Source organism: Eutrigla gurnardus, assembly GCF_963514095.1.
Source record: "Eutrigla gurnardus genome assembly, chromosome: 12".
NCBI lineage: Eukaryota > Metazoa > Chordata > Actinopteri > Perciformes > Triglidae > Eutrigla > Eutrigla gurnardus.
In genome coordinates this window covers 4232407-4246386 of record NC_139926.1, presented here as the reverse complement: position 1 = coordinate 4246386, position 13980 = coordinate 4232407, and the positions used below count along the sequence as shown (strand labels likewise).

The following is a 13980-nucleotide window of genomic DNA, read 5'->3' as shown; positions in this document are numbered from 1 at the left end:
TTCAATCTCACAGAAATGGACACTTTTGGAGAATATACTGAAACTTTTGAAGACTCTGATGAAGAGTTTTTTTCCACCCAAACCCAACTGTACCTGTACGAGCCTGAATATACAGAGGAAGAATTGCGCGAGAGGGATGCTCAAAGGGCAGAACGTGAACGAGCATCTGTGGAGACCGAGATAGCCCCCGCTGGAGCTGAGAACGCGTCCGAGGGTTTACGGTTCTCCGGATGGAGCAGTGGTCCGGGTTCGCGGTGCGTAATTGTGGCTTTGCGTGGCCGTGGGCTGCCCGGTGTTTGAGTGAGCTCCGAGGGCTTTTCAGACAGCCTTGGGGGTATAAGTGCCGACAGTTTGGCCCGGTTCGATTGCCTATTTACGGGCAGTATTTCGGGCGGCGCGTCTTAGAGTTTTGAGTCCTACGGAGCAAAATAAAGTTCCGCTGCTGCTGAGAAACTAGTTCCTCAAAAAATGGATGATTCATGCGATGCAAGGTTAATTTTGTTTTAAATATTATTCTATCAACACAGATATATGTACATCGACAGTCTAGTGTTTTAATTGATTTGCCTCGGGTGCACTGTGGAGTGGGCAAGACTGTTTTTAATGCCTGTCTAGCTAAGAACGATTGAATTGTGCTACCCATAGCATAAGCGAACTCGGCAACTAGAAGAACTGAATGAAATTTCGTCTGTTCGAGACAGACGTCTCGAACACACCGGCTCACTTGGAAAATAGGTCTTATGTCCAAAATTCCGAACTATCCCTTTAAGCTTGTAACATCACTTTTAGTATGAAAATCCTAAGGACCGTTACATTGTTGCATTACGCTGTTGCATTACGTTGTTGCGCTACATTGTTGCGATATTTTGTTGCGTTGCGTTGTTACGTTGCATTGTTGCGTTACGTTGTTGCTTTACGTTGTTGCTTTACGTTGTTGCGTTACGTTTTTGCGTTATGTTGTTGCATTACGTTGTTGCGTTACGTTGTTACGTTATGTTGTTGACATACGTTGTTGCGTTACGTTGTTACATTACGTTGTTGCGTTACATTGTTGCCTTACGTTGTTGACATATGTTGTTACATTGCGATGTTACATGATGTTGTTGCCTTATGTGGTTGCTTTACGTTGTTACGTGAACCGGTGTTTTCTTTTCCTTGGTTGTTTTGGACCTCCTCGTTTCATTTTTTAACGAGGAATTTGCAAAACAAACAACAGGCTCTACGTGCACGTAGAGGCGCACTTTTTTTTCTAAAAACGGATGATTTATGTTGTTCTATCGGAGCATAGTGTCGGCTTCAGTAAATGATCAAAAAAAATGTTGCTGACTGGGACTTTAAGGTCCTATTCACAGAAGATATTGCACTTATGATATTACAGCTTTAATTTGGCAATAACCAGAATGCATATTACATAATTTAAATGCATGCAAAAAGTACAGGAGCACCGAGACACTATTTGCTTGGCAGCACAGTTAGCTGTTCATTGCAACCCTTCCCGGGTGCTTTGAGAATTTCCCCTTTGTCTAATTTTAAGAGCCATGCAATCCCTTTTTTTTTTACTTTACTATGAGACACAGAGAATCTGTGACATTACAAGCAAAAAACAGCATAAATGCATCATGATTGTTTGTGGATTTTGTGTTCTTATAGAAGTCAGATTCTGTATATGATGGAAGTCCAATGCCAATAGCTACTGACTCTCTGTTCCAGTACATCTAGTCCAGTTTAAAGATTCAGTGTTGGACTTTCTTAAAAATATTTTTTTTCTGGGCACAATTTTCACTGCAACAAATTTGTCACAATCTGCATGGATTTTACAAAAAACAACCCATGTTCTCTATAAAGTAAATCATAAAAAAATAACTGATCAAATTATGTTGTATCATGGGCTAAAGATTTGGATCTATTTTTTGGGTGTCAGATAAAATAATTGATTAGGTTCAGAGCATGTGAACATTGTCAAATGTCTATCGATGGGAATGGAGACAAATACCCAACACTGTGTTTTTGCTTGCCTGCAGATACAAATGTTCACCGTGAGTTAATAGTCATCTCTCCGACCGACAAGGAGCAGCTTGCTGAGGAAGGTAGGAAAAATAAACTTGATCAAATGTGTGTGTTGTCTGGACCAATTAGACCTTACCTACATGTTATTGATTACTGTATTAGTGTTGCTCTTTAGTGAGATATCTACGACTTGTTAGAATTGTGAGAAAGAAGTGTTGTCACTTAGTTACTACAAATGTAGATCCTTTGATGCCTGTACACAACATATCGGATGAATAAATGATAGCAACAACTTAGATGAGATAGAAAAACATCAAACAGATAAGACCTTTTTAATTTATACACTTTGATTTTAACCTTATAGTCTGATCCAGTAGAAATTATTTTGGTTTGCCTTCAGGTTATTTGGAAAACAAAAAGAAAATTATTTTCACGGGCTCACTAAGAAATAGTAATTTCTCACATGATATTCAAAGTTGTTCTTTCAACCAGGTGTTGGAATTAAGCTGAACTGCTCAATTTTCTGTGGGACTAACGTGAAATCTGACTGCAAGACTCGCTGGGAAATGAATTTCAATCAGACCCATGGATACAGTCAAACCACGGAAACGTAAGCCTCATTAAAAGCACAACTGCACTCACTCGAGCTAAAATGATCACATAATATAATGTGTGAAAGGTGTTTCCAAACACTGACCATTGCCATTTATAAAGTGTTGTTTGTAATATTCAGATCTTTTACTACTCCCTCTGTTTATTTAGCAGGTAGTGTTTAAGGTGTATTTAGCATGAAACACAAAGTACAGCTGAGGCATGGGAATGTTATTAGAGGCATATAACCATGAAGTATTGAATTACTTTAAATTGAGCTGGATGATGACGCTCGATGAAATTAGTTAATAATTACAAATTATCCTGGGAAAAGTTATCCATCCAGCACTTCTAGCAGTGACCATTCTGGTCCAGTGAAAAGAAACAAGGTCAACAAAGTCTGTGATGCATAAATATCTATACAAAAATATTATGCCAATCCGTCATTTAGATTTAAAAAATGTTTTTACTGGAAATGTTTTGGGCACCAGGGGAAAAGTCATTAAGACAAATGTCAGGGTAATCCATCCAATCTTTAATGGAATGTTTCAGTGTGATGGATATTGCTGTCTCGTGTGAACAAAACACCTTTCTGCAGCTATAAAATAATTTGATTTTGGACATTTCCTTGCCCTTGTTGGCTGCAACAAACCCCTCACTCTCAATAATCAACATTGATTGTCTCTTTTTCTGTAATGCATCAAAACTCTGCGTCCTTGAGAGTTGTCCAGAGCCCATCAAACAATACCATCTCCACTGCAATCCTGACCATTGAAAAAGTGTCTGCGAAGGATTTCAAGGCTGAATTTACCTGCAAGGGCAGCGGCTTCTTCACAACATTGTCTTCCAGTTTAGTTCTTAAGCGGAGAGGTCAGTGACCGGATCATGGATGAGTATAACTACACACAGGCAATTCTTGTTGTTCATTGTTGGTTTTCTGTTGCGTTCACATCAAACACATCAAAATTTCATGTTGTGTTACTCGCACAAGTTTGACCGTGGGATCTTTTGTGTTTATGTCAAGGCCGTAATTATGTGGGACACGTCCCATATATTTCTGGACAACAAAAAATGTACTTTGACTCTTAGATTCCCTTTCCAAGTTCACTCAAATCACTGATGCTGAACACTTCCACAGCGCGACTCATGCTATTAAAAGGATTTTACTCACTGCAGATATTTTTGACAATAGAGGCAGGCTGTTTCAATGTTTGTTAATGTTCAAGAAATTTAACAAGATGGAAATGCAATGTTTCAGTTCCTTATTCAAAATTAAAAACACACAAGCAGTAGACTCGCAGTATTAGCGTTAGTTTTATGTATTTATTTGTAGCTGATCACACACTTTTGGGGTTTACCACATAGACACCAATAACTATCTCTGTAAATAGAGCCAGTTGAAGGCATGCTGCCACAGTACACATGTGTGCACATGATCTGCCTCATTTCGAGCCAGGAACACTCCAGTGACCCACTCCAGGGGTCTGGGTCATCAGTAAGTATGGTTGACCAGCATACCTGCTGAGGAATCACCTTGAGTTCATGTGTGGATACATCCTTAAATGTAGCATCCTACTAAATGGACATCTGGAGAAAACAATCGATCAGCAAAGTTCCTTAATTTCAGTCAAATGTGTCTGCATGCTAACTTGCTGCATTCAGTTTGGTGGTGTATGATGCTCTTGCATCATTTCTACACATGCTGTTACTGATGCATTGACAGAAATGTAATTTGCATGCCTGTTTGATATTTGTAATTTAGTTAATGGCTTTAACAGTAAATATCCCTTTGCAACATGTTTTCAACCAGAGGTTTATTTTTTATTTATTAGTTTATTTGTCAGGGACAATGCAGCGCACATTATTACATACATAGCTATCACAGTCAAGGCCATAACAATGTCTGTAGATGTGTTACATAAAAGGTTTTTAGCCAGTTGGCTAATTTGCAACCCCAGTCCCTGGTCAGACCTTTCTAAAAACATGTTGTAGTCTAAAAGTATTCTAAAAGGTTTAGTATACGTGTGCAAACACCTCTCTATACACATAGAGACCAACAAAACATCAAGGGTAATTTTAGTGTTACCCTTGATACCCTAACCATACACAACAGAACAACCACAACATACATAGGAACATCACAAACAATAAGCCACGTACACAACCCCCAGACACCCAGCCGCCCGCAAACTCTCACTTATACGGTCAGCCAGTCACAACATACACCAATACAATAACACAGACAGCAAATCACATACGACACAACCCCCAGATACCCAACCGCCCGCAAACTCTCACCTATGCGAACAGCCAGGCATCAACACAGACAGTACAGTAAAACATAGACAATAGAGTGTGTGTATGTGTGTGTGCGTGTGTGTCTTAGTGGTCACAACCCTGATTTACTTTCAGCCAGTGTTTTACCTTACTGTTAAATGTTTTCAGTTCTGTTTGTGTTTTTAGTTCTATCGGTAAGTTGTTCCAAAAGCGGGTTCCTATTACTGAAAAACATGACTGGCCGAAAGAAGTTTTGCGCCCCTCTACTGTGCAGTTACCACCCGTTGCTCGCTTGTGGCCGCGCTCCTTGCCTTTGTTTTCATGACAAATGGACAGAGTACAGAGGGCGCCAGATTATTTGCGCATTTAAAAATTATTTTAAGAAAAGAAAACTTAATAAAGTTTCAAAACGTAATAACTTATATTTTTGTAAAATTAAACAGTAATGGTTTCTGGTCCATTATTTTCAGTGCCTGTTTGTATAATGATGTGACTGGTTTGACGGTTGTCTGGGAGGCTTGGCCCCATACAGTAATACAGTATGATAAGTGAGAGAGTATCATTGCATGAAAGAACAATAAAGCTGCCTTGACCGGGATGTGATGTCTTATCATTCTGAAGCAGTTCAGGTTTGTCCGGACAGTCTTGCAAAGTTTCTTTACGTGTTTTTTGAAATTAAGTTGTGAGTCTAAAATAATACCTAAAAATTTAAATTCATCCACTTCCTCTATAGCCTCTTGGCCTATTTTAATGGTGCATTTGGCTTTACCTCTTATAGAGAAGCACATTGAGTCTTTTTGATGTTAAGCGTCAGGTGGTTATCTTTGAGCCATTGGGATACTCCCTCCATTTCCTTGGTCAGGACCTCTGCTGCTGCACCTGGTGTTCTAGCTGGTGCGTATAAGACCGTATCGTCAGCATACATTTGGCAGTTTGCTGACTGACAGCATGTTGGTAGGTCGTTGATATACAGACTAAACAGCAGAGGCCCCAGGATGGATCCCTGTGGAACACCCATTGTCGACTGAAGTGGCATTGAGAGTTCTATGTTTATTTTAAGACGTTGCTCTCGATTGGCCAGGTATGAGGCAAACCAACCGATGGCATGTTCAGAGAAGTTGAAGTTGGTGAGCTTGTTCAAGAGTAAGCTGTGGTTCACTGTGTCGAAGGCCTTTTTGAGGTCTATAAACACAGCTCCCACAATATTACCCTTGTCTAACTTACTCTTAATGTTCTCGGTTAGGTAGCAGTTGGCCATTTCTGTTGAATACCATTGTCTGAAACCAAATTGTTTGGGGTTAATGAGGCAATTGTTTTCAAGATGCCTAACTAGTTGTTCTGTTATGATTTTTTCTAAAATGTTTGAGAGGGCGGGTAATATTGAGATTGGCCTATAGTTGCCTGCTTGGTCATTGCACCAGCCTTAAAAATTGGAATGATAATGGCTTGCTTCCAGCTTTGTGGGAATTTGCCCACTCTGATGGAGAGGTTTACCAGATGAGTTATAGGTTTGACCAGGGTCAAGCAGTGAGTTCTAATAAAGGCAGTGTCCAACCCAAACACATCCTTTGCTTTAGATTTATTTAACATGTTAATCATTTTATGTACTTTTTCCTCGCTGACCTCCTCAATTTGGAACAACTTTGATGACGTAGACTTTGAGCTCTGCAGAGTTGCTGGTTCAAAAGTCTCAGCAAGCTCCTCCACTGACTGAATAAAGAAGTTGTTAAATTAATTTGCAATGGCTAGATTGTTAGTGCTAATAACTCCATTCACTTTCAGTTCGGTTATTGTTTTTTGTTGACTTGGCTTAATTTTAGTAAGACTGTTGAGGTGCTTCCAGAGGGATGCACTGTTTCCCTCAGATTCCCCAATCAGTTGCATATAACAAGCTGTTTTTGCTTTACGCAATTTTGTGACTACTGCATTTCTCAATCCTTTAAAAATAAGAAGATCCGTATTAGTTTTAGTGAGTAGCGATTTTTTCAGTGTGTAGTCTCTTTTTTTCATTAGCTGGCGAGTGTCATTACTCAGCCATGGTAAGGATGCTTTTAGCTGCATGCCCTTAAACGACTTCATGTATTTCCCAATTAGGTTTGTGAGATTTTTTGTTAGGGAGATACAACAATTTTCTAACTCGTTTGATTGTAGAACATTATCCCAGTCTAAATTGTTTAGGTCATTTTCAATTTGTGCCCGCTTGTTTTTGGGAATACCCTTTTTGGGAATACCCGGTTTTACTTTCATTCGCAAATTTTGATAACCGCTGTTTAGTGAGTTTTCGGACAACCATGGTCGTGTTATGATCTGAAAGCCCTGTGAGTAGGTTATATGTTCTCATGATTTGCTGGGGTCTGTTTGTAATAATTAGATCTATCAAAGTTTTAGTTGTTCTTGTAATCCTCGTTGGGCCTTTCACCATCTGCTGAAGACTGTGTTTTGACAGCAGTGTCTTTAATTTCGTTCTGCGATTTTTCTCTAGCCAATTAATATTAAAATCACCAAGTAAAATCGATTCTGTGCGAGTATTTTTATGTTTAAGAAGTTTATCTAAGTCATCATAAAATGAAACATCGTGCGATGGTGGGTTATACAGTGCTACAATATTAAAATTCATCTTCGGCGATAAAGCAACATTCAACGCCAGACATTCTAATGTTGTATTCAGTTCGATTTCGTTACATTTCACAGTGTCCCTTACATAGAATAATACTCCCCCCCAGCCCTTGTCTGATGTTCTATCTTGTCTGTAGCATGTATAGCTAGGGACGTCAATCATGCTGGTCGGGATGTTACTATGCAGTAGTGATGTCCAAATGAAGCTTCGTGAAGCATTTTCTTTATTTTCTGAGCCCAATAGATGGCGCTCTCTGTTTAACAAAGGTTTGAAGGCCGATATATTTCCATTGCTTTCAACCCTTTGTTGAACAGAGAGCGCCATCTATTGGGCTCAGAAAATAAAGAAAATGCTTCACGAAGCTTCATTTGGACATCACTACTATGCAGCCAAGTTTCACTCAGTGCTAAAAAGTCTAAGTTGGAGTCCGTTAGAAGATGTTCAATCTGGTCACGTTTTGGCAATATACTCCGAATGTTCAAGTGTCCGCCCAATATGCCCTTTGGTTTAGACGTAGGCTCCCATATTACTCTTGCATGATTTACAGTCTGAAAGAATCCAAATTCACATTGTTTTCTTGCTGATTGAATCATACTGTTGACCCCGTGTGGAGTACCTGTTGCCTCGGCGAAGATGTCCGTCCCTCCAGACCTCAGTTGCCACTCATGCAGTCCGTTTGTCGTTGCATTTGCCGGGGGAAGGTGAGTAGTTGGGCCAGGGTTTAACTGCACATCCTCGGACAATAGGATCAGGATCAAGTGGCAACAGCAGGAGCCAACAGCAGAGCAGCAGTGCGCAACCATTTCCCTCATCTTTAGGATTGTTGTTTGATGATTGTCTTTGTTTTGTTCTAGAGCCAGTAAATGTTACATTAAAAGCAAGGGCTATCATGCCAAATAATAGCAGAAAAAACGAGTAAAAGAGGATTTGAGTGGAGCCTGACAAACCACTCAACTCCTCGGCAGCCATCTTGCTTTGCATCTCTGGCACTAATGCCAGATAAGCAGAATAAAGCTCATTCATGGCGGTGTACTGAAGGCCGTTCTTTTACTCTGGTGAAAGTCTTTACAGCCATCTGACAGCAGCAGGTATTCCTTTCACCTGTAGTCTGGACTGGATTTTGTTGCCCACCTCAGCCAAGGAGCTAGATACAGTTGATCCGATGGTTAAATTTACCAGACTGTTTTAAAATAACTACAGAACCCCATACTTATATGCACATCAAACATATTTTTGTTAAGAATAGGTATATTCTGCATATCAACAGGCGTGTTTCCTGCAATCCAGTTGCATCCCTTTGTTTTGATTCTTTTGGGAACCTTTTAAAATTCAGATCAGCCCATTTCAACTCTTAGCTTGTGAGAATTTGGATTTGAAACTTCCAGGTCTGTCGTGAGATGTACTGAAGCTAAGACAGAGTGGCTGTGAGGTGGGCTTAAAGTAATCTAGGCCCTGAGAATCTAGCTCACTGTGGGACGGTGTGGGTTGACAATGGGCAGGGGCAAACTCTGCCTTGTGGCCCCCCTAGGTGGAACCATGCGGTGTAGCAGTTTTGCCCTTTGGGGCCCCAGTAAAGGGTTTCTATTATTATTTTGGCATCCTTTGGTTCTGTGTATTGCAAATAAATCACAGCAAAATGTGTTTTATTTTGGCTTCATACGGCTGTAGTCGTATGAATCATTCAGCCAATGTGACATGTGAACGCACTTTAAGCCTTTTTATGGAATTTGTAAATAATACATAAAATGCAAAGAAAGTGCCTTCTCTGCAATCGTTCATGACTATGTTTGTTTTCCAGCATCAATAATCCCACTGGTCATTGGAGGAGTGTGTGCGTTGCTTATCTGTGTGTTGGCTGCTGCGCTGGTCAAATGCTTCGCCATCAACCTCGCTCTCTTCTTTAGACCCTGCATCCCGCTTAGCATTTACAAAAAAGGTAAGGAACATCATTTATATCAAACTTCCTATCCAGAGAGCCAACAGCGTTAATACGTTAAAAAAATGAACATGTTAATTCCAGAAATTAATCGTCCTGCTTTAACACATTCATTTTGACTACCCTAAACAACAGAGAATGGAAACTAAATTCATCAACCCATTGAGGGCTGGATTCAAAATTGCACAGTAAATCAGAGTAAACATTGTAGATCACAGGCTGATTCAACTTGCATGAATTTAATCACAGCAGCTCATAATGTGACTCAGTAGTGTGTTTGGCCTCTGCGTGCCTGTATGAACTCCTGACGACATCTGGGCTGCTGCTGATGAGTCGGCAGCAGTATGGTGTCCTGGGGATCTCCTTCCAGACCTAAATCAGGGCATCCTTGAACTCCTGGACAGCGTGTGGCTGTACTTGGTGGCGTCAGATGCACTGAAACATAACATCCCATAGGTGCTGAATTGGATTTAGGTCAGAAACAGTTTGGTCAGAAACATGCAGACCAGGTCATGTTGTAGGACTTTGGCAGTCCTCTTCCTGTTCCTCCTTGCACAAAGGAGCAGATACCTAGATTAAGTATAAAAGTTAGGTCAGAACGGAGAGCAGAGACTGAACCAGGTTAGACTTCTCAGAAAGAGATAATTGAGGAACCCAAAATGTTGGGCAGGAAGCTGGCTGGCACAAAGAGGCAGTCACTAAAGACTCGTGAGGACTGAGTTCATGGCGGAACTCAGGTACAGGCTGCGTAACCAGGCACACAACGGATCTGAACACAGAGAGGGAAAACACAAGTCACTGCCACTATGTCTACTGGACTGGGAAGAGTAGGGGTTGAAAACCATCCAAGAATGGAGAAATACCTGTGGCTGAGGATATCAGGGAGTTGTGGGCGTATCCCACCCAAGGGAGGTGTTTGGAACAGGAAACTGGATGGAAACTGGCCTCAAGATCTTGTTTCGTCTGCTCCGTCTGGCTGTTGGTCTGGGGATGGTGACCCGAAGACAGGCGGGACAATGCCCCCAGGGCCTGACAGAAGGCTTTACAAGAGGAAAACTGTGGACCCCTGTCCGACCCAAAGTCCAAGGGGACGCCGTGTAGCTTAAAAACATACTGGATGAGATGGGAAACAAGAATTTAGGCAGGAGGATACAGACATATTTCTTTGTGTCAGAGGACATGGAGGGCCACAGGTATTGCTGCTTAGAAGTTCCAGGGTCCAAAGAGAACCTGGATGGCACGCAAGCTTGCACGCATGCCCCCACTGGAGAACTTAGCATGAACAGTCGATCCAGTGAACATCCCTTAGGAGCTGCATGTTTCTCTTGGGCCTCCTGGACCACAGGGAGTTCTACTGCCAAGTGTGATTAAGTGCATCATATGATGAGTTGCACATGTCACATCAAACGTTTGTTTTTGTGTGTTGTTCAAGTCCCAGTCGGCAAGTCCGGCAGATCGAGGGCACTCTGTCAGATTTTGAATGTTTACAACTATCACGCTCCTCCCACATGACCACCGAGCTCCTTCCCGATTTCCGATTTTTGCAAAACACAGCTTCACAAAAACTGGATGGGAAGAGTTGGAAGTTTAAATATAACCAATTGGTTTTATAACCACAGTCCTGTGTTCCATTCCACCCACTCATATTTAGGTTGGCTTCAATGCATCATAATGATCTCATTAGATAGATTTTTAAGAGGAGAACAGAGTAAAATCAAAACAATCTGGACAGAAATTTGCTTCCATGAATTTGTTTGTATTTCCCAGATTCAAGGGTGTATGACGCCTATGTGGTCTACCAAATGCAGAGCATGAACAAGGTCACTGAGGACACACTCTGTCAATTCGTCACAAAGACTTTGCCCTCCGTCCTAGAAGAAAAATGTGGATATCGTCTCTTCATCCACGGGAGGGATGACATACCTGGGGAAGGTCAGAATTTAATGTATTTTTATGTTAATTTCTTTTTACATTTTGGTCACAAATACAGATAAAATCACTGGAAAGACCAAACACCACTGTAACGTAGAGCCCTTTGCTTAATCTTTTTACGATTTTGCTAATATAGTCTGCAATCCTTTATTTTCTCCAAATTGTTTTGTGGGTGTCATTTTGTTTGCTTCTCCATTTTCCTTTTCATCCCCACATCATTTCCTTGTATTCCTTTCTTCTTCTTTTTTGCTTTGGTGCTATGAGTATTCATTTACAGGACTCAAACAGCTGTCCAATATGGTCAAATAAAAGAAGCTAAATCAAAGTAAATGTTGAACCATTTTCAAACACCACATTAAGTAACGTATTTTGTGACATCCCATAGACCGTCTGGAGCTGGTGGAGGATCGCATGAAGCAGAGCAGGAGGCTGATGGTCATCCTCACTCCAGGTTCAGAATCAGACTCAGAAAGCGTAGACCAGCATCCTGGCTCGACCCAAAACCCACTCATAGGAGGGTTTGACTGGCAGGTAGGAGTCTTACAGCAAGAATAAATATGTGTGGAGTTAAAATGACATTATTGTTTGAGATTGTTATAAAATAATGGCAGGGGCACTTTATTCGCATCTTGGGTCCATATGGTCCAAAATGATGACTTCTCCAGTTTTGATTTGTTTTTTGGTGTATGAATATGGAACACTATGATCTTTAAGATCTTTTGTAGACTTGTGAGAATTGTTAACCCTGTTTTGATTGAATGCCCTGTTCTGATTGGCTGCAAGGTGTCGGATAATGGACACCTAACTAGCTAGTTGCAGTGAAACTGTTGTTCACTGTTTTTAATTCATATTCAATTATTTCTATATTTCTATATCAATGATAAACCCTAACTTTTACAACTTATTTACAACAATGAGTTTAGTCCTTCAGTGTGTCATCCTCTAAGGATGGCAACTATATTAACTGTTTGTCAACCATACCCCAATGTCATGATTGACTGTTAATCATGCAAGCACAATGTTGGCTTTAGCATTCTGCTAATCAACATTAGCTAGCTAGTCCTGTGTTAAACATACTGTCAAAGTATATTTAATGTTTATATGTTACTGACTTTGAATCTTGCTTTCTGGTTCTTAACTATTCCAAAGGGTACTATGAGATGAGCTGGCTGTGGAAAAGTATCATAATGTTTCTTTCTTTGGCAAGTGACTATGGTATAAGCAGGAGAATGTTGAGGGTTCCATTATCAGGAATTAATGGACTGAAGCTGCATGTTTGATGGTTCTGGCCTCCATATCATCAATTAATTCCTCATTATGGACCCCTCAACAGGCATTATCCTTACATTAATTTTTTTTTTTTGGAACACAAAATTATAATTTCTTATCTCAAGACGATGAGATAATCAAATGTTAATCATTGTTATGTGATATGTTGATGATGATTTAAGAAAGACATATTGGCTTCCATACTTCATGTCATTTAGCCAGATAATTATTTGATTCTAAAATATTTTTCTAACCAAATATCCAGTGTGTTCCATAACCGAGCAAAAAACATATATCGTTGATCATTTTCCAGGTGGGGCTCCACCATGCACTGTTGCAGAGGGAAATGAGCGTGATTCTGATCCAGCTGGGGAGCACTGGACCGCAGGGATACACACACCTTCCCATCGGCTTGCAGCACCTGATTCAAAAGAGCGCCCCCATTAGGTGGCCGGAGGGGTCACGGGGTGCTGCTGCTTGGAACTCGCGCTTCTGGAAGAGAGTGCGATACCTGATGCCTGCCACACCTGCTATAAAATACCAGCAGTCTGCAATTATTTGAAAACCTTATGATCTGCTTTGGGTTGGGTTTTGGCTTTTGGGTTGCTTTTAAGAAAATATTTGCAGTATTGATTCGGGGACAAAGATACAGGTATGTGTTGGGACCTCACCAATAGGACTACACAATGCGGCCTACAAAAGCCTACACATGCGGTCAGAACAAAGGGACAAAGGGGATTAAAAACTACACCGCCATTTTAGTTTCACTTCTCACCTAGGTGCTCTTACTCTTCCTGCTTCCAACTCTCTTCCATCGCAACACCACGTTGCAACAGGGTACGACCCCCACAGCACACCGCTGCAACAAGAGGAACCAAGCCGGTTCCTGCATTCCAGCTACCAGCTCCTGTCTGAAGTAAGCTGACTAAATCGCCAAGCCGCGATCATATTGCCGCCCGCGGAAGAAAGAAACACGAACTGTTTTCTTAATTCGAGTTTGATCAACGAGAGGAAACACGCTCCGCTCTCGTCTGGACTAAGCCGACTCATCACGACCCCCGCTGCCGCCGGGACTCCCGAACTACCGCCGCCGTGGTAAGGAACGCCGTCATCGCCAGGACGGACTCGCAGCTTACGCAACGACACTAGTAAGAGGCTATCAGTCTGGGCAGAGACATAAGTTTGATAGTGTAGGATATGCTTGTAATTCTTGTTAACGTGTTTTAAGTTTTGATCACGGACCGCCGAGTCCGTTGCTTCCCGTGTTGTATTTGAATGCTGATTGTGTACCCACGCCGCTGGGTTGATTTCTGTAACGGTGTTTTGACTAAACCTCAGCCATATTCGCAAG

General features: G+C 41.2%; 1 protein-coding gene across 1 annotated transcript in view; it reads left to right on the top strand.

Annotated features, from left to right (window-relative positions):
• The window catches only part of il1rl1 (interleukin 1 receptor-like 1), a 42456-nt gene extending 29119 nt beyond the window's left edge, over window positions 1-13337 (top strand). Inside the window, exons 6-12 of the mRNA XM_084022356.1 lie at window positions 2022-2087; window positions 2500-2617; window positions 3320-3468; window positions 9291-9428; window positions 11196-11360; window positions 11746-11891; window positions 12943-13337. Coding sequence (XP_083878482.1) covers window positions 2022-2087; window positions 2500-2617; window positions 3320-3468; window positions 9291-9428; window positions 11196-11360; window positions 11746-11891; window positions 12943-13191 — 1031 coding nt within the window. The 3' untranslated portion in view covers window positions 13192-13337. The remainder of the gene's footprint in view (window positions 1-2021; window positions 2088-2499; window positions 2618-3319; window positions 3469-9290; window positions 9429-11195; window positions 11361-11745; window positions 11892-12942) is intronic.
• Window positions 13338-13980: the final 643 nt, after the last annotated feature.